Here is a 21812-nt window from a genome sequence, read left to right as displayed (position 1 = left end):
AAATAATCGTGCGAAATGCTGAATTTGGGGGAAAAATCACGCAAAACACCGGATTTTGGCGGAAATAAGGAAAGTCTTAAATAATCAATTTAACATATTTTGCTGTTTTTATAACAAATTCAAGGCAACAGATAATTTAATTATGCAATATGTTTTAATTTCTACACTGGATCAGGTTAACTTATGAATTTAAAGTTTAAAAAAAATAAAAATTTAAGGGAAAAAAATCAAGTCTGGGGGAAAATTTGCCTGCTGAGGGGAAAAAAATCCGAGGGGAAAGGGCCATTTTACCGTGGGTCCCAAAGAAAGAAAAAAAGCCCTGAAGCCACAGACAATGTAAAACATGTTGGTGTTGTATATATTTGAAGTTAATTTTTGAATATTTTTTAGAAAGGAATTTTTGGGATCCAGACCACTTACAAAAAAAAGAAAGCAAACTGACCTGGAAGATGATGCCAATGAGGAATGTTCAAACACTTCTGAGGGACTCCTTGTAAGTTAATTAATTTCCTTTTTGTGTAACAGAAACATGAGCAATTAAATAAATAAATAATGCAAGTATTAAGAAAGGCCTTGTGTTTGATTGGAAATCAGGTAAATGATGTTAAAATGAAAAAGTATTTGATCTTTTAAATAGCCTGAAAAAGCATTTTGAGAACATTACCTGTGAAATTGGGAAGTTGTGCTTCAGTTTTCCTTGTGAGAATAAAAAAAGTTTTTTTGCATGGCAAAAAAAAAAAAAATTCAGAATTTTTTTTTTGGGGGGAACATGAAACTACTATTAAAATCGGCAGAAAAAGGGTCTGCTCATAGATCAATATATTAACTTGTACTTCTAGGAGAAGTACAGCAAGGTAGTTGATGAGCTTCAAATGATGAAGGACAAATGTTCCAAACTGGAAACGGAAAACTCAGAATTGAGGCGTCAACTGACAGAGCGTAAGTGCATATATTTCTAATAATATTCTTGAACACTTAATGAATGGATCTTTTTTATAAATGATAACTATTTCTTGACTTACAGAGTTTAGAATAATTCACAAAAACTGGTTTAAGACCACTTTGAGTGAACACACATCTTCTTATGCCAACCCCATTAATTTGCCTAATATTTCAATGTTTTTAAACCTGAATATGCAGTTTTAGTTATTAGGCATAGACACAAATGTCCAGGCTTCAAGTACCAAATAACCTCATAAAGACCCTGTTTGAGACACCAGTGACAGTTGATCAGATATAAGTTGACATACATTGACACTTGATCAAAAGTGAGTTATCCTGATTTATATGTAATAAATATTTTTATGCACCCCTTCGGAGAAGAGGGGGGAATATTGTTTTGCACATGTCAGTCGGTCTGTTTGTTGGTCGGTTTGTCGGTCCATCTGGCAGAGGACCCCTATTGTTTTCAGGTCACTAGGTCAAGGTCACAGTGGTTCGGGATGATAACTCAAGAATGCTTAGGCCTTGATCATGAAACTTCATTGGTACATTGATCATGACTGGCAGATGACCGGTATTGATTTTAAGGTCACTAGGTCAAAGTTAAAGGTCACAATGGCCTGGCTGCCACTACAATGAACTGCCCATTTGGAGAGCATGCGTGTTTTACAAACAGCACTTGTTTTTACATGTTCTGTAATATATTTCTATTAAATTTTTCTGGTTATTCAATTGTCAAGTTAATGCTAATAGAAGTATTCTTTCCCACAATTATCCTAAGATTTAGACATAAACAACAGTTTTCACAATTTATCTACCGTTTACTGTTTATTCACCCATTGAAATACATAATTTGGGTATAATTTTAAAAAATGTGCTAAAATGATGACGACACGGTGGTCTGCTCAACTTGTCACCTGTCCCAAATAAAACCATGAATAGTTGTACTATCAAGATGATCATTTTTTATGGTCCATTTCTCAGAGACTGTCAAAGACATTTGGTTCAACTTAGGTATTCATGTTTACCAATTAAAAATGCATCTCAGTTCTCAAGGGCAAATAAGCCTAAATTGAATCATTAGGGCTATGAATTAGCGAGAGTCCAGTAGCCATGGGCCCTAAAACTTGAGCTGGGCTCATAAAGATAAGAACACACTTGGGAGAATGGGTTAAAGTTTTAGTTTTATAACCTGTTCTCATAATTATGGCCCATTTTCATGTTGTAAATTTCATTGTTTATTGACCCTATTGTTGAGGACAATTTCTATAAAAAATGGAAATAGATATTTGGTCATAGTCAAGTATTCTTGTTTATTGTCACAAAGTGAACATATATATCAATGGCAGATAAACCTTGATATTATTTTGCTAAATGTGTGCCCCATTTTGAACATTGAGTGTTGGAGTGTCACTGGTAACATTTACTTTACATGGACAGTTAACCGTAATACTATTACTAATGATTTCCTCTTCTCTACCCAACACTCGGACAAGTGGATGACACTGTCTGCAGATGGCTCATGGTTGGTAGTTCATCAATTCAGTTCAGGGTCTTTTATTCTATCTGAAAACAGATTGCTCGAAGTCCAAGGAAAATTCATCAAAGGACAAAGAAATTGAAGCATTCTGGAGATTTGAAGACGGACGAGAGGAATGGTTGCCGGCCAAATTGATCCGAAAATATGCTAACGGTAATTTTAAACATAATAAAATATTTTACGAATAATGTACAATTTTCAAGTGAGATGAACAAAATCCCATATGATACTGACCATGTACAAAATTAAGCTTTAATTACTGTGAATAAATTATCAGTTGTAAGTTCCCTACCGGTATGCCCAGAGGGAACTATAGGATATATCAAAACAACACTGACAATGTTGCTGACAATTTTGTAATGGTATTTTGACCAGTAGGGGAATTTTGCATTGCATGCAATGATAATCTTGTTTATATTGTGAAACTCAACATATAAACCCTTTTTTCTGTTCTTGTCTGTTTGTCAAAAGCTGACAGCATGCATATTTTCAACTAGTAAAGTGACTGTTAGTTTTAAAAACACCTTGCTTGAAAGGTACACTTTTAGAATCATAGTGAAATATATATATATATATATATTACATAACTTTATTAATAACTAACTGCTTTATTATACCCCACCACAGGCGTTTGGTATTGCAGTAATGTCTGTCACACTTTTTTGTTGTGCAACTCCTTATTCATTTCTCATTCATTAAACATAAAAATACAGAATGATTATCATCAAGAACTGCCACTCATATCGTGAGGGTTGGCGATTGAAATTAATTAAAGAGAGTTATTATTTTGTGTAGATTTTATGTTACTTATCCATATTGCTGTACAATTTATTCATAAGCAGTGAATTGTACCATTTCAACTTAAACAGATATTCATGAATTGCTGTAGTCCATCTTGTTTTGGCAATTTTTTCCCGTTCACTCATTGAACCTATAGCAGGGATTTGTCTGTCAGACACCCTTTAATTATGTAAGTGACAATTTAAACATGCAAAGACATTTCACATCACACAACAACTGTGTTTGATATTTCAAATTGACAATCATATTGGTTATTTCTGGCTATGAAAACATGAATGGTATATTTATGCAGTTTCTTTATATATCCCATTGTGAGTACCAAACTATAGTTTTCCAGCAAAACATTGTACATTTAACTCTGCAGTATCAATTGCTATGAGTACTAATGCTATAATTTAAAAGACATAATTAATAACCATATGATTATCATATCGCCTGGCTGTATAACAGCATTCAAATTCTTACATTTCAAGATGTCTTTTATTCAGGAGAGTGTTCAGTCCAGTACTCTGATGGAGTTAGTAGAGTGAGGTCCTCATGGGTGAGAGAGGTGGGACAGATGTAAGGTCATCCTATTGCCACATCTAGAAGCTATACCTATTTTCTCAAGACTAAAAATGTCGTGAACTTAAAATAAATGTTGTTATCAATATATGCAACCAGAGTACATATTAAGGCACTTCATGTTATTTTTCTGAATGATTGAAGTCAGGTTTCTCATACTAAGACATTTCCCTGTCAAGTTATGGAATTAACTTAAATTTTATGGTGTGAAATTTCTGTTTTATAAAAAAATGCATAGATAATTTTAATCAAATTGTGAGACTGATAGCTTCATTTTTTTTTATCAAATCATGCAAATGATTGCCCTTTTATACGCCCGTATAAAATACGGGACGTATTATGTGAAACCCCTTGGCGGCGGGCGGCGGGCGGCGGGCGGAAGGCATCACTTTGTCCGGACTCTAATTCAAATTGTATTCATCCGATCTTCACCAAACTTGGTCAGCAGTTGCATCTAGTTGATATCTAGGCCAAGTTCGAATATGGGTCATGCCGGGTCAAAAACTAGGTCATAGGGTCAATAAGTGCATTTTCAAAGGGGCCACTTTGTCCGGACTCTATTTCAAATTGTATTCATCCGATCTTCACCAAACTTGGTCAGCAGTTGCATCTAGTTGATATATAGGCCAAGTTCGAATATGGGTCATGCCGGGTCAAAAACTAGGTCATAGGGTCAATTAGTGCATTTTCAACGGCGCCACTTTGTCCGGACTCTAATTCAAATTGTATTCATCCGATCTTCACCAAACTTGGTCAGTAGTTGCATCTAGTTGATATCTAGGTCAAGTTCGAATATGGGTCATGCCGGGTCAAAAACTAGGTCACAAGGTTACTTAGTGCATTTCAAGCATTTAGCATGGTGTCCGCTCTCTAATTGAAGTAGTTTGCATCTGATCATCACCTAATTTGGTCAGAAGTTGAGTCTAGATGATATGTAGATCAAATTCGAATATGGGTCATGCCGGGTCAAAAACGAGGTCACGATCGGACACATAATGAATTTCAAGCATTTAGCATGGTGCCCGCTCTCTAATTGAAGTAGTTTTCATTTGATCTTCACCAAATTTAGTCAGATGTTACATCTAAATGATATCTAGGTCAAGTTCAAATATGGGTCATGCCGGGTCAATAACTAGGTCTCGAGGTCACTTAGTGCATTTCAAGCATTAAGCATGGTGTCCAAAACCTCCGAACGGGCGTATCTTGTGACAGTTTGGCACTCTTGTTTTGAAGTAAAAAAAAACAACATGAATTTTACATCACACTGATGATCATATTTCAAGTGTAAGCATTATTCTACATCTTTTTCTTCAGTTTAATGTTGGAATTGAATATTCCCTAATCAACAATTTGATTCTCTTTACTGCACTTTTGTTTATGTGCATTATCCAAAGAATGTTTGAATTCCATTTTGAAATGCTTGATGAGAACTTGTCTTTTCACTTAGGTATATGCTTTTTTCATTATTGGTTTTGTTCAGTGGTGGTGGTCATATTCTTCTTATGTCATTTCGGTCAGTAGAATATGGGACTTGTATATAACAGTTTATATGTTAGAATGGTTTATGAGATTATTTTAAATAAAACTATTTTTGAATTTCTTTCGCTATATAAACAAAAGTTAATTAAAGAGATTTCACGTTTCTTACTGTTGCAATCAATTTAATATCTTAAAATAACCTGAGATCTTTTGGGAAACTAGACAGAAAATAAGTTCTAATGGTGAACAATTCGTATTCAGTCAGCCTTTGTAAGCCATTGTAACTGTGAATGTGTTCATGTGCATTATTCTAACATTTTTTCGATTTCGGTTTAGAAATGCTTTGTATGAACTTGTCTTCATTTTAATATGCTGAATTAAAATTGATTTTGTTAATTTGTGATTACCAATGTTTTATTTTGTATGTCCTATATGATGTTTGAGTATTTCAGAGAAACAATAAAGTTCTGCCCTTACAATACATACTAAAATTGTGACAGAATTGTTTAGTAATGAAAATACAAATTGCAGCAATTGCACCTGTTAAAGAACTTTGAATGGTTATACATGTAATAGCGGTAAAGATTGTTTTATTTAAATATTTAATTTTTCATAATGACTTCACATGTTAAAAAAAAATGTTTAGCATTTTTTAATACTAGTATATTTTGAGAACTAATTTAAGTGTGACATAAATAATATGGAATCATTCCCACTATTTAATATATATTTTCTGACCTGCTGACTGGTGGATTGAGTACATATTAGTATACTGGTATTGTTTTTTATTTTGAAAATTTCACTGATTGAAAATTTACACAACATTTTGTGTGTTCTGTATTTACTATGCCCCCCTTCGAAGAAGAGGGGGTATATTGCTTTGCACATGTCGGTCTGTCGGTCGGTTTGTCCATCAGGTGGTTTCCAGATGATAACTCAAGAACGCTTGGGCCTATGATCATGAAACTTCATAGGTACATTGATCATGACTCGCAGATGACCCCCATTGATTTTGAGGTCACTAGATCAAAGGTCAAGATCACGGTGACCTGAAATAGTAAAATGGTTTCCGTATGGTAACTCAAGAACGCTTAGGCCTAGGATCATGAAACTTGATATGTAGATTGATCATAACTCGCAGATGACCCCTATTAATATGCAGGTCACTAGGTCATAGGTCAAGGTCACAGTGACCCGAAATAGTAAAATGGTTTCCGGATGATAACTCAAGAACGCTTATGCCTAGGAACATTGAAACTTCGTAGGTAGATTGATAATGGCTGGCAGATGACCCCTATTGATTTTCAGGTCACTAGGTCAAAGGTCAAGGTCACGGTGACCCGAAATAGGAAAATGGTTTCCGTATGATAACTCAAGAACGCTTATGCCTAGGATCATGAAACTTGATAGGTAGATTGATCATGACTCGCAGTTGACCCTTATTGATTTTCAGGTCACTATATCAAAGGTCAAGGTCACGGGGACCTGAAATAGTAAAATGGTTTCCGGATGATAACTCAAGAACGCTAATGGCTACGATCATGAAACTTCATAGGTACATTGATCATGACTTGCAGATGACCCCTATTGATTTTGAGGTCAAAGGTCAAGGTCATGGTGACCCGAAATAGTAAAATGGTTTCCGGATGATAACTCAAGAAGGCTTATGCCTAGGATCATGAAACTTCATAGGTGCACTGATCATGACTCGCAGATGACCCCGTTCGATTTTGAGGTCACTTGGTCAAAGGTCAAGTTCACGGTGACCCGAAATAGTAAAATGTTTTTCGGATGATAACTGAAGAACGCTTATTCCTAGGAACATGAAACTTGATAGGTAGATTGATCATGACTTGCAGATGACCCCTACTGATTCTCAGGCCACTAGGTCAAAGGTCAATTTCACGGTGACCCGAAATAGTAAAATGGTGTCCGGATGATAAATCAAGAACGCTTATGGCTAGGATCATGAAACTTCATAAGTACATTGATCATGACTTGCAAATGACCCCTATTGATTTTCAGGTCACTAGGTCAAAGGTCAAGGTCACAGTTACAAAAAACATATTCACACAATGGCTGTCACTACAACGGAGAGCCCATATGGGGGGCATGCATGTTTTACAAACAGCCCTTGTTATGACTTGTTTTATAATTTGCTAATAATTTAAGAACTTATACATTTAAAAGTGGTTTACCTTCCTTTTTTTCAGTGTGATTTTTTCTGTGTGATTATGCATTTCTGGAAGTTTGTACCGCCGGCGTAACATTTTTAAACAATTATCTGTCATTGTGTTTATGATCCTCTGAGAGTTTGTACCGCCAGCGTAACATTTTCAAAGAATTATCTGTTGTGATTATGAACCTTTGGGAGGTTGTACCGCCAGCGTAACATTTTCAGTTAAATTTTAAGGGTTATATCATTTTGTGTGTTCTGTATTTACATTACTTGTATAATTTACTATTAAATTAAGAACTTAAACATTTAAAAGTGGTTTGTGCGATTTTTACTATTGGTACCTTAGGGAGTTTTGTACCGCCGGCGTAACATTTTCAAGAATTATCTGTTGTTATTATGATCCTCTGAGAGTTTGTACCGCCAGCGTAACATTTTCAAAGAATTATCTGTTGTGATTATGAACCTAAGAACTTAAACATTTAAAAGTGGTTTATCTTCCTTTTTTTCAGTGTGATTTTTTCTGTGTGATTATGCATTTTTGGAAGTTTGTACCGCCGGCGTAACATTTTTAAACAATTATCTGTCATTGTGTACTTTTTGAGAGTTTGTACCGCCAGCGTAACATTTTCAAAGAATTATCTGTTGTGATTATGAACATTTATGAGGTTGTACCGCCAGCGTAACATTTTCAGTTACATTTTAAGGGTTATATCATTGTGTGTGTTCTGTACTTACATTACTTGTATAATTTACTATTAAATTAAGAACTTAAACATTTAAAAGTGGTTTGTGTGATTTTTACTATTGGTACCTTAGGGAGTTTGTACCGCCGGCGTAACATTTTGATTATGATCCTCTGAGAGTTTGTACCGCCAGCGTAACATTTTCAAAGAATTATCTGTTGTGATTATGAACCTAAGAACTTGAACATTTAAAAGTGGTTTATCTTCCTTTTTTTCAGTGTGATTTTTACTGTGTGATTATACCTTGCTGGAATTTGGTACCGCCGGCGTAACATTTTCAAACAATTATCTGTCTATGTGATTATGAACCTTAGGGAGTTTGTACTGCCGGCGTAACATTTTCAAAGAATATTCAGTTTTTATTTTGAACCTTTGGGAGGTTGTACCGCCAGCATAACATTTAAGTTTCAGTTCAATTTTCCTGTCTGAATGTAAGATGGGTTGTACTGTCAGCGTAAATTTTTTTTAATTTCTTATAAAAAGTGAGAAAAATGTGGGTTTTTTTAAAAGAAATTTCCTTTAAAATGACCATTTTAAAAGGGATTCTGTGGAAAATCCCTTTTTAAAATATAATCAATTACAGGTAATTTCGGTCCGATCGCACTACGTTCTGGCACGTTCCTTACTCGACCTGAATACGACCTATCCGTTCTTAATACGTCCATTCCGTTTCCAGTACGTTGTTACTACGTTAAATTGTAGAACGGGATGATCGGAAGAAAATTTTGAGTAGGCTCAAAGTTCTGAAACACCTCTCCCGTTCAACCCCGTTTCAGGGCGTCCACAAAGTTCGAAGACAGTTCGAAACACGTTGCTTCTACGATCACTCCGTTCTCACACAGTTCGAGCCCGTTTAGTCATATTTTCAGAACGTACTTCGAACGGAGTCGCTGTATTGGGGGTTTTAGGGCCAGTGTACTGAATTGTAAGCAAACATAATTACGCCTACAAAACATGAATGGGTGGTTAAAGCTCACTGCGTTCTTCCACAATCCTTAATTCACTTAAGTACTAGATACTTCTCTGAATGAGTAAGCTAGTATGCTGCGCAACTTATATAAATACCACGTGTACGTACGTTTTTATATTTGAGTGTAAATACTTCTGAACATGCCGAATACGTTGCTTCATGTTCATGGTAGGTTGAGAAAGATAATTTAAGAATGGGTAATAACATGAGTTGTTTTCTAATAATTATGAATACATGTTCATTATTTTCAAAATAAGTCGCTTTGGGTATTTACTTTACAAAATCTAGTGGTACTACTTTTTGCAAGAAGATTGCCAATTGCGATATCTTGAAAACTGTATAAATAGCTTCTTATCTAAAAAAACAGTCGCTATAGGTGATTTGTTAACAAAACAAAATGGAGTTTGGACTGCAATTATTTTTGGCAGTTATGACCCTTTGTCTCTTTTTTACTAAAGATTGTGTAGTTGCATACATATATTGTTTTCAAATCTTCTCTTACTAATTGCTGCATAGTGAATTACCTTTCAAATGTTAATAACATTAATGTGTAGATGAAGGTGAAGTAATGAATTTGTGGTCCAACAATATTTGTTAGAATGATGGCCTTTTGTCTGTTTGTATAGGGTACAAAACAAAAATTTGGTGTTTTCAACTAACTACTTGTTGAATTTCGCTCGCTCAAACGTTCACAGTTCACAGTTTAATGACCTTGATGTATAGATGATTGTAAAGAAAGGAAATATGACAGCATCCATTTTGTGCTTAATTATGGCCCAATCTATTTTTGTGTGCATCATACTATATAAGGGATTCGTCTGTGTCCAAACCTGTGTTATGGGGGCATCAGGGGTTCGACACATTTCTTGTTCTAGTTGGGTAACATTGGCGCCCAACGTAAAAAAATCCACAATGTGTTTCAGACCTTCCATACATGTGATGGGAATAGGAAATTCGTGGGCAAATTACACAAATTGGTGGGTGTGCGTAGCAGGGTTCGGAATAAGGAGAACTTTCAGAACATTTGTTAACATAACACATCAACACGTATTTTAGAACAAATAGTCATCCATTATTCATGTTACAGAAGAGGAATACACAATTTATCTTTTACGTATTTGACTTTTTAAGTTCTATATAATATTTATTTTCCAGATATTCATTACTGAAACAATATTATGCTTTATATTAGGGAGAAATACAAAGACCCTGGTAAATAGTTTTATTTAACTTCAAGAAAATGTGCAACAACATTAAACTGCATTAATAAAACTAACACACTATACAAATTAATAACAGTGTATTACTATAAAATTTAGTAACAATAAATGATGACAAAAGTAATACTTTAACCACTGATGATAATAATAATCAAAAACGATGTATTTATGAAACTGTCTTTGCATTAACCAATGTTTAATTAAAATAATTGACATGAATAGCCGGTAATCTTAGTCAATAATTGTTTACATTATTGTGTAATAGCCGTAAATTCATGCTCGAAAATGTATTAATGTATTATAATCTGAAAATTAATAGGAAAGTTAACCGTACAGAGATCGCACCCATTAATATCATCACTCACACTCAGTAGATCAGTGGATAAGGCGCTTGCGTTGAAATCCAGAGGTCCCGGGTTCGATCCTGGGTCGGGGTACATACATGCCAATCATGTTTCAGCGAAATGCTGACTGAAAAATAAAGGCTAAGTCCGGCATATGACTTAAAGAAATGAAGTTTCATATATTTGCCTAATAATTTGTATTTGTCATTTACTGTGTCCTATATGTGGATATTCTAAATAAAGCTTTACGTTTGAAAGAGGTCGTTTTCTCTTAAAAGTGGAAATCAATTCCCTTTATATTATATCAATTTATCATGTAAATTTCATTTGGGCCCAGATTTATGCTCGTAATGAATGGATGAAAATGAAAGAAGTCTATCTATGGTATTTTCAAAGGACCATGTTACACAGTCAAATCCAAATAGACAACAAACAAAGAAAATATATTATCGACGTGTATGCTCTTAACTCTAAGTTGTAGTAACCTAAAACTACTCTGAATAGAAAATTGCGCCGATTCAGTAAAGCAAAAATACTTACCCGATACCACATAATTGCCACAACGTATAGGCTTCGTTTTGTACAATTGTTTTGTAAAATAAACTGCTAATTTAAACCGGTATTCTCATTCGTATTATCTGATGGCATATTTCCAATATTCAAAAAAAGACATGGGTTCTCCTATTACAAGAATTCAATACAACTCGACATTCGCAAAGGACGAACTGCATTCACAAGTTGTAGCTGAACGCGCATTTATCATAATGTATAAGTAGAGGAGTAGATAATGCGCAGGTACGTTTCGTTATTTACTAATCATAATAACATATAAAATGTGTTTTATTGGTCAACTATTTCGGTAAAATTCGTATTTAATTTCAGTCTTAAACGTAAGCAGAACTATCACATTATTCGATAAAAAATATTTAATTTCGTGTAAAATATTTGACTGGATTTTAATTGTATGCTATATTCTCAATGCTTTCTTTATTTTTAAAGTTGAGCAGGGAAAATACTTAAATGGGATTCGCATGTTAAAATAAGAGGTTCAATATTAAGTACTTTTTCGTAAGAGAAATGATACTGAATCAAAACCCATGGAATGGAATGTACCAAGAAAAAACTTAGCAATACCTAATACGATATAAAACGTCCATTAGTTTTAGCGTCGCCTCACACGTGGTGGAAAACATCTTCAAATAAATAAACGATATTAATTTTAGTTCAGAATTTGCTCAAAATAATACAAACATGGATCAAAAAGATAACTCATTAATTTATCCTATCAGTTACAGGTGGTTTATATTATACTAAAATTTATTTTCATAGATTTTTCTCATCGGAAAAGAATGCGTCGTATCAAATACAGTTGGCAATGGATCCTAACACTTGTAAACAAATTACCGGTATAATGTAAAATATCTATGAGCGCTTTTTATCATCATATTTGCGCAACTTAACATTTAATTTGGATACAAACATAATAATTTGATTGATAAATTTGAATATTTATTGACAATACCCGAGTAGAAACAATTATGTAAATACTGATTATAATACAAAATCAAAGGTCTCTATTTTTCTATTTTTCTCTTACATTGAACAATGCTACTTACTAACATCGAAATATCAAACCACCCATAGTATATATCAGAACAGGATTTGGAATCATTTTATAATTGGAAATTTAAGCCAATTACGGTTATTAATGTTTTGCGCTTTTTATCACTTACCAATCACATCATTTGTACAGGTAACCAATTACTACCCATCATTTGTATATTAATTCAATGCTTATTTTATATGAACGAATATATATGAAAGTCCTGCGCGATTTCATTCAACATCATTAGAATAGTGTTTAATCGACAAATATTCCGACGGAAGATATACAAGTTCTGCGCAAGTTTTCGACGCCGCTGTTTCTTCTGTAATTTGAACAGACAATTTTTTCGACGGAAGATTCAACAGTGACGCGCGATAGTTAGTGCACCCTTTTTCTTCAGGGTTTAATTATACCTTTTGCGATGGAAGATATCGCTTTAAGATCACAATTTTTATATTGCTTTCGCCCATTGTTCCGACCAGCGAATTCAATAGATTGTACACACCATGACGAAAAAAAAGTCACGGAATATAATTTCTAAAATGTAATACGAATATAAGTTATTACATATAATGTCACCAAATGGTTTGTTTTATAAGTTTTCATCGCAGGGGCATGGTTTAAACAAAAACGACTACATAATTTTACACACTTAATACACAACTGGCATGCCTGGATGACGGAAGATCTTTTCATCGACTGGCTCCAAGATTTCGACAAGCAGTTGACTCTGCTCGGGAGAAATGTCATTCTCCTGGTACACAACGCCGCCAGTCACACAGCAGGGGACCTGAGACTGCCCAGCGTTCGCCTCCACTTCCTTCTACCCAACACAACATCTCACATTCAGCCCATGAACGCCGGTATCATCAAAACCTTCAAGACATACTACCGGAAGCAGTCGATTCAACTCTACCTCGAGCGAGCCGAAGCAGGGGAGCCACAGACGGTGAACATCAAGCAGGCGCTCTACATGATCAAGAATGCATGGGATTCCGTAAGCGCCACAACAATCGACCGAACCATCAAGGAGTGTCGCAAATCAAAAGTGACGGATGTTTTTACGAAATGGAACTTGTTATGCGTAAAATTGTTTAAAAATTTAAACAATCCATTTAAAGGGGCCTTTTCACAGACTTTGGCATGTTTTGAAGGTTGTCATTAAATGCTTTATTTTGATAAAAGTAATTTTAAATGTTAAAAGCTCCAGTAAAAAATAAAAAAATAAAATTTAAAAAAGGAAAAAAAGTAGCCCACAGCAGGGCTCGAACCAGTGACTCCCGGAATCCTGAAGTGAAAACGAATTAGCCTACTGAGCTATCCTGCCAAGCATCTATGAGATACGTATTTTATACCTCATATAAGCAATCTTTCTAGTTTCACAAATTTAAACGACAACAACAGAACTCTCCAAATTATTCAATCGTTTCTCGTTGCAACGCTTTATAATTTTCAGGTTTTTAAATCGTCAAAAGATGCATATAATGGCTATATTAGACCATGGCAAATGTTCAGTAATACTGTTTCCTCACAAATATCATAACTAAACCGAAAATTTGCGAATCTGAAACATTTTTTTTAATTTGTCAATTTACCAAACCGTGAAAGATCCATTTAAAACGCATCGAACGTGTTTAATCATTTCAACGTTATGTTGTATGAGACGGGTTATAAATAAAGATATTAAAACAGTTTCGTAGTTTTATGTTTTATTTCATTTGCCTTCAACACCCTTGATTTCTAACTCTGTGAAATCACCAGCTTACAGCTCGCAAGCGTGCCACCCATGGCAATGTCTTTTCGCTGAGGCAGTATCACACGAGGTAAACGCAGTCCTCATGGAAAGTGTATACAGCAACAAAAAAACGATTCAATACTTAGCTATCAACGCTAACTGTTTGATTGTAATATTCACAAAGCTTTACGTCATGTGTGTACATGTACTAACATTCGGTTACGCGTTTTTGTATTTACATTGTTTAACAACTTTTTTTTTCAAACTAAATAAATGTCTGCGTAACAAGAAAATAGCATTATTGATGCGAAATAAGTATGTAGATGTACATAAGCATAATGATTATGTCATAAGATAAATAATTAACAGGTTTTGACACAAGGTCTATGATTTGAACAAACTTGGTAGAAGAACACCATTAGTGTGAGACATCGTTTCATGCATTCTGTGTTCGTGTGAGACAAATGATGTTCATGATCATGTTATACGGTCTGAGAGGTTACGAAGCCGATCAACTTGGTATTCTTTTAACTGTGTTCCGTCTTAAAAATAATCAACATTAACTGCCTTTTTGTAGAAGTTCTTCCAAAGAATAATTAGTTTCTTAATTGATATGTTTTCAATTCACGAAAATACATTTGCTTTATGTGATTGTAAAGAATTAAATAATCAACAGTAATGATTTCTGAACTACTGATTAACTATAAGCTATAGAAGATATTGAATACAATTACCGTACTAGTAATTTAAGTTTATGCCAATAATAATTTGGCATTGTTTTCATTATTACTGTTATTGAATGGAAATAAATAAATGGAATTCAAATGGTTTTAATTTGATTTGAATTACCAGACACGACACCTGCACAAAAGATTATTTAAGTCGCATTTAAGAACAAAAACATGTGTCCGTAGATGATAAAGTTAAATTGGATATAACCCAGGTACCACATTCTGAAAGATTGTATTGATATTTGTTGTTACTTTAGTGTAGATAATGACCATACGTGAATACCAAGGCATTTGGTTATTTGATCAAGACCATTTAAAATAATAATGAATGCACCGGGGAGGGCAATTTCACTGTTGAGCTAGTGAATGTTTTAGTAGGATATATATTTAAAATGGTGTAATTGGACCATAGAATAATTTGAGGTGTGTTATTGTCCCTATGTGCGATCAAATATTTTATCAACTTCATGGATCGCAGCAGGTAAATCGATTTGAGCAAATCATATAATAAAGATAAATTATTATGTTTATGGAGCTCTTATTGTGTTGTATCCACTTTAACATTGATTTCAGTGACATGAATGTTATTGAGACAGGGTTTACGATGTTCTATGGGGTCAGTTTAATCGATCGTGTTTAAAATAGACAGGTCTGATGTCAATTTGTAGCATACATTTTTCATTACAATGACACTTTCTATGTGTATACTTGATGTAGACCAATTTGTCTGGATTTTGTTGGGTTAAAGTGACCGATGAAATAAATTTGTCTTTAAGGAAAAAACAATTATAATAAGCTTGCGTCAAAATGATGGAATCTGCGTATGTTGACATCTACTTCAGACGAACAAATTACGAAGTTCCATGAACATATTTTGATTGCGTCCGTATTTTAAAACATAACGTATTTTTCCGCGCGCAGTGAATGTTCAACGAACAATGAAAATTCCGATAGTTGCTAAAATAATTAATGCATTTGTGGTTATCATAGAAGGCTTCCCATACTTAATACTAATTTGGTATCATTTTTAATTTAAGAAGAGATATATTTTACACATAAACACACTCGCGAAGCGCTTTAACAAAGAATACGGTACAGCTCTGCGGATATTGCACCAATATTTATAATTATACATAAATAAACGTTTTTGTGTCAAAGCAAGACGCAAAGTTATTGTTTGACGATTACTGTACTAGTCATCAATATGTTATTAGATTGTGTACAAGTGTAATAGTTTAATATTGTATTTCAGTCTCACTCTTCATGATACATAATATTTACATATGCATTCAATAAAAACAATAATGAAACCCTTCCAAAAGAAATAGGAGAGACTCAATATACATGTTTACATTCTTAGTACATAAGACGAACATTACTATATTGGCAAAGCAAAACAGATGATGGAAGAGAGATAACCCTAAAACCCAAATAGCATTTGCTAATTGAGGGTTACCTCCCTTCCTACAAATTCCTACATTATCCAGATAAATGACAGACACTCGCAATCTGAGAGGCAGGCAAACAACCAAGGCCGAAAGACCAGGCAGAGATCATAATCAATGCTTATCAACCCGTCCAAGCCAGCAGCATAAGTACATTTACAAAAGCTATTTATTAGGCCTGAATAGAGAAACCATCGACTTATAAAGGAGACTCCTGATAAACAAAACTAACTGGTAAGTATTGCTAAGAATAAACGAGTTATACTCTATATATCGACATGACAATAGCATTTTATTGACACCATGTTTGCGCCATTTTTGCATTCGTACGTTTACGTAACCGCTTCGAAGTGTCGCAATTAAAGGACGGTTGATAAAACCCATTTACCAATAAACATGTTAAATGTAACGTTATATTCTAATTTCAAAATATTTTCTTCTGTTTTATTTAAAGTAAACGTATTATGTAGTTCTTAAAATTAAATATTCATTTTAATAGTTTTTTAAATAGTGTGAGGTTAGGTCTGTTTAAATTCAGTTACTCAGGAAAAATATATGCCATTCACAATTATCGTTGGAATATAAACAGGACAAGTATAAATATCAAAAACACAATCGTCATGTGTTTTGACGAATACATTTTTTCGAAGTAGCTTACTAACCAGGTTCTGACTTTGATTGACCTTAACCAAGAGCCAATAAAATATTTGAGTGTAGCCTAACAAATGTACGCTATCGGGAAATCCCTACTTTTTTGAAGTTTCGTTCATGTGACAAAAATCGACACAGTTTTGGTTCTGTAACTTATGTGAGTAAATGTGTCGGATTCGGCTTTGTGCTGAGAATTATTAATAAGTAATACAATTAGTAAAATAATGTACACACTATTGATGTCTACCACATTCTACCAATACAATTGTGTTTGTTTTTATTGAGCTCCAGGAAATGTTTACAAAAAGTGGTGTGAACAGTATCGATTACTTGTACGAACTAATTTCCTTATATTTGGGATCCGTAACAAAGCATGGGTTTGATCATGGAATATAAGATTGTGTACATTACGAGCGGAGGAAAGTAGCCAAATGGTTTTTGAAAGTTATTTATTGAGAATATAGCCTTTTGTGCTTGGCAGCTAGCTTATTAAATGTCAATCTCCATAAAAATCAAGGGGTATACTTGTATACTGGTGTTGTTTTGACTGCTTTCCCCGAAAACACCAACGTTTTGTCCCTTTTAGTACTCCATCCTTACGAAATACAATTATCTCAGTTTTATTAAGGTGTATGTCCATCTCTGTGTTTTGACAAAATAAATTAATTAATTTGTTTTTGTAATTGTTGTTTTGTTTCCGCGGAATTTGCAATGTCGTAAGCGAACATTAAATAAATGGTGTCGGGAATTTGATTGGGGACCAAAATACCCGAACCACAGTTTTCACGCAGAAAGGGAGATAAGTCGACCCTAAAGAGGGCGAGTATTGTCGAATTTGTTTTGTCACATTGCATTGTTTCGATGTTACAAGGTAACCAATCGATAATAGCGTGCTCAACTGATTGAGTGTTATTATCATATGAGCATGAAGAATTATTTTGCACTTTTAAGCAGGATTTTATGTTCTTATACATAGCTTTTAGAACATTCAGACCTTTACCATATACACCTTTCTTTTCGGGACATTTTAACAATTTCAAATGGTTTGTGGATTCAACCGCTTTGTTAAAATCAGCAAATAAACACTAGACTCTGCCTTTCTTTTTGGATATATATGTGTGTATCATAGCTATAAACGGTAACATTGCATGTGTTCTATTTTGGGAGCATGGTGTATCTGTCATGTTTATTTGATTCACATTTATGTAAATAATTTCATAAAAATGCGTGAGCATAAAAACGTGTGTTGAAAATGTTGAACATTAGCACCGATTCCCGCTTTGTGCTTGCAAAATCAGTTTTAATGAGTGTAACTCACACTACAATTAACAAACAAACAAACCCACATATGTATATAGTGACACTGTAAGTAGTTTACCACCAGGTTCATTGATACGACCAGGAATTCGTTGTCTTGACTCGTTTGATGAAACACCATTATATTACAGTTTAAGTTGAAACTAATCTAGCGTTTAAGTCTTACACTTTCTTCACATAAGTCATAAACGTATCTGTGTGCTGATGATAAAATAAATCGAACACCTACTTTACAACACACACATCTACCAATACTTTTTTAACTCAACCAGTACAAATCGACACATTATGTACAGAGTAGTATATAAGACTTTTAAATGTTAAGTTCATGTGCATATATATTATTAAGTGCTTCATTAGATGTTATGCGACATTAGGATTAAAGGATCAAACTTGCTGTTATGCTGATGTTTTATGAGAGTTTATAAGAACGTAAACTCTGAAAAAAAACATTAAAACAATAATATATATTATTACCATTCATTTTGCCTTGTTTAATCTAATCACACCTTTGACAATTAAAACTTATATGTACTTCCAGCATTTTACAAATGGCAGAAGGAGGCGAGGGATGTACAGAGTCAGAGAATGGATACAGCAGCCTGTACAGTCGTCACTCTCGGGTAAGTCAGAGACTGTAAGTATTTGTAGGCACAGCAGCCTGTACAGTCGTCACTCTTTAGTAAGTCAGAGGCTGGAAACATTTGAAGGCACAGCAGTCTGTATAGTCGTCACTCTCGGGTAAGTCGGAGACTGAAAGCATTTGAAGGCACAGCAGCCTGTACAGTCGTCACTCTTGGGTAAGTCAGAGGCTGAAAGCATTTGTAGGCACATCAGTCCGTGCAGTCGTCGTTCTCGGGTAAGTCAGAGGCTGGAAGCATTTGAAGGCACAGCAGTCTGTGCAGTCGTAACTCTCAGGTAAGTCTGAGACTGAAAGCATTTGAAGGCACAGCAGTCTGTGCAGTCGTCACTCTCAGGTAAGTCTGAGACTGAAAGCATTTAAAGGCACAGCAGCCTGTACAGTCGTCACTCTCGGGTGAGTCAGAGGCTGGAAGCATTTGAAGGCACAGCAGCCTGTACAGTCATCACTCTCGAGTAAGTCAGAGGCTGGAAACATTTAAAGGCACAGCAGTCTGTGCAGTAGTCACTCTCAGGTAAGTCTGAGACTGAAAGCATTTAAAGGCACAGCAGCCTGTACAGTCGTCAATCTCGGGTAAGTCAGAGGCTGGAAGCTTTTGAAGGCACAGCAGCCTGTACAGTCGTCACTCTCGGTTAAGTCTGAGACTTAAAGCATTTGTAGGCTCAGCAGCCTGTACAGTCGTCACTCTCGGGTAAGTCTGAGACTGAAAGCATATGCAGGTACAGCAGCCTGTGCAGTCGTCACTCTTCGGTAAGTCAGAGGCTGAAAGCATTTGAAGGCACAGTAGTCTGTGCAGTCGTCACTCTCGGGTAAGTCTGAGACTGAAAGCATTTGTAAGCACACAAGTCTGTGCAGTTGTCACTCTCGGGTAAGTCAGAGGCTGGAAGCATTTGAAGGCACAGCAGTCTATGCAGTCGTCACTCTCGGTTAAGTCTGAGACTGAAAGCATTTGTAGGCACAGCAGCCTGTACAGTCGTCACTCTCGGTTTAGTCAGAGGTTTGAAGCATTTGAAGGCATATCAGTCTGTGCAGTCGTCACCCATGGGTGAGTCAGAGGTTGGAAGCATTTGAATGAACAGCAGCATGTGCAGTCGTCACTCTCGGGTAAGTCTGAGACTGAAAGCATTTGTAGGCACAGCAGCCAGTACAGTCGTCACTCTCGGGTGAGTCAGAGGCTGAAAGCATTTGAAGGCACATCAGTCTGTGCAGTCGTCACTCTCGGGTAAGTCAGAGGCTGGAAGCATTTGAAGGCATAGCAGTGTGTGCAGTCGTCACTCTCGGGTAAGTCTGAGACTGAAAGCAATTAAAGGCACAGCAGCCTGTACAGTCGTCACTCTCGGGTAAGTCAGAGTTTGGAAGCATTTGCAGGCACAGCAGCGTGTGCAGTCATCACTATCGGGTAAGTCAGAGAATGGAAGCATTTGTAGGCACAGCAGCCTGTACAGTCGTCACTCTCGGGTAAGTCAGAGGCGTGAAGCATTTGTAGACACAGCAGCCTGTACAGTCGTCACTCTCGGGTAAGTCTGAGACTGAAAGCATTTGTAGGCACAGCAGGCTGTACAGTCGTCACTCTCGGGTAAGTCTGAGACTGAAAGCATTTGTAAGCACACCAGTCTGTGCAGTTGTCACTCTCGGGTAAGTCAGAGGCTGGAAGCATTTGAAGGCACAGCAGTCTGTGCAGTCGTCACTCTCGGGTAAGTCTGAGACTGAAAGCATTTGTAGGCACAGCAGACTGTACAGTCTTCACTCTCGGGTAAGTCAGAGTTTGGAAGCATTTGAAGGCAAAGCAGACTGTACAGTCGTCACTCTCGGGTAAGTCAGAGGCTGGAAGCATTTGAAGGCACAGCAGTCTGTGCAGTCGTCACTCTCGGGTAAGTCTGAGACTGAAAGCATTTGTAGGCACATAAGCCTGTACAGTCGTCACTCTCGGGTAAGTCAGAGCCTGAAAGCATTTGTAGGCACATTGGTCTGTGCAGTCGTCACTCTCGGGTAAGTCAGAGGCTTGAAGCATTTGAAGGCACAGCAGTCTGTGCAGTCGTCCCTCTCGGGTAAGTCTGAGACTGAAAGCAGTTGTAGGCACAGCAGCCTGTAAAGTCGTCACTCTCGGGTAAGTCAGGGACTAGAAACGTTTGTAGGCACATCAGCCTGTGTAGTCGTCACTCTCGGGTAAGTCAGAGGCTGGAAGCATTTGAAGGCACAGCAGCCTGTATAGTCGTCACTCTCAGGTAAGTCAGAGGCTGGATCCATTTGAAGGCACAGCAGTCTGTGCAGTCGTCACTCTGGGGTAAGTCTGAAACTGTAAGCATCTGTAGGCACAGCAGCCTGTACAGTCGTCACTCTCGGGTAAGTCGGAGGCTGAAAGCATTTGTAGGCACATCAGTCTGTGTAGTCGTCACTCTCGGGTAAGTCAGAGGCTGGAAGCATTTGAAGGCACAGCAGTCTGTGCAGTCGTCACTCTCGGGTACGGTAAGTCTGGACTGAAAGCATTTGTAGGAACAGAAGCCTGTACAGTCGTAACTCTCGGGTAAGTCAGAGGCTGAAAGCATTTGTCGGCACATCAGTCTGTGCAGTCGTCACTCTCGGGTAAGTCAGAGGCTGGAAGCATTTGAAGGCACAGCAGTCTGTGCAGTCGTCACTCTCGGGTAAGTCTGAGACTGAAAGCATTTGAAGGCACAGCAGCATGTACAGTCGTCACTCTCGGGTAAGTAAAAGACTGAAAGCATTTGTAGGCACAGCAGCCTGTACAGTCGTCACTCTCGGGTAAGTCAGAGGCTGGAAGCATTTGAAGGCACAGCAGTCTGTGCAGACGTCACTCTTGAGTAAGTCTGAGACTGAAAGCATTTGAAGGCACAGCAGCCTGTACAGTCGTCACTCTCGGGTTAGTAAGTGACTGAAAGCATTTGTA

General features: G+C 36.2%; 1 protein-coding gene and 1 long non-coding RNA gene across 15 annotated transcripts in view; both read left to right on the top strand.

Annotated features, from left to right (window-relative positions):
* The first annotated feature begins 372 nt into the window (after window positions 1-372).
* On the top strand, window positions 373-8287 carry LOC127850500 (uncharacterized). Its single transcript, XR_008035324.1, has 4 exons — window positions 373-493; window positions 840-939; window positions 2519-2635; window positions 3772-8287. It is a non-coding gene; the product is annotated as an uncharacterized LOC127850500 (long non-coding RNA).
* A 10516-nt stretch (window positions 8288-18803) lies between these two features.
* The window catches only part of LOC127850056 (uncharacterized), a 263076-nt gene continuing 260067 nt past the window's right edge, over window positions 18804-21812 (top strand). For 13 of the 14 annotated variants that reach the window (XR_008035033.1, XR_008035036.1, XR_008035034.1 and 10 more), the window contains exon 1: window positions 18804-18890. Coding sequence is in view for 3 of the 14 variants with exons in the window: in XM_052382805.1 (XP_052238765.1) it covers window positions 18819-18890 (72 nt within the window). In the remaining 11 variants the exon portion in view is untranslated. The remainder of the gene's footprint in view (window positions 18891-21812) is intronic. The other variant, XM_052382802.1, reaches the window with a different exon arrangement.

This window comes from Dreissena polymorpha, chromosome 11, assembly GCF_020536995.1.
Source record: "Dreissena polymorpha isolate Duluth1 chromosome 11, UMN_Dpol_1.0, whole genome shotgun sequence".
Classification (NCBI taxonomy): Eukaryota; Metazoa; Mollusca; class Bivalvia; order Myida; family Dreissenidae; genus Dreissena; species Dreissena polymorpha.
Note: the sequence above shows the minus strand (reverse complement) of the source record. Positions and strands in the feature narration are given on the sequence as shown.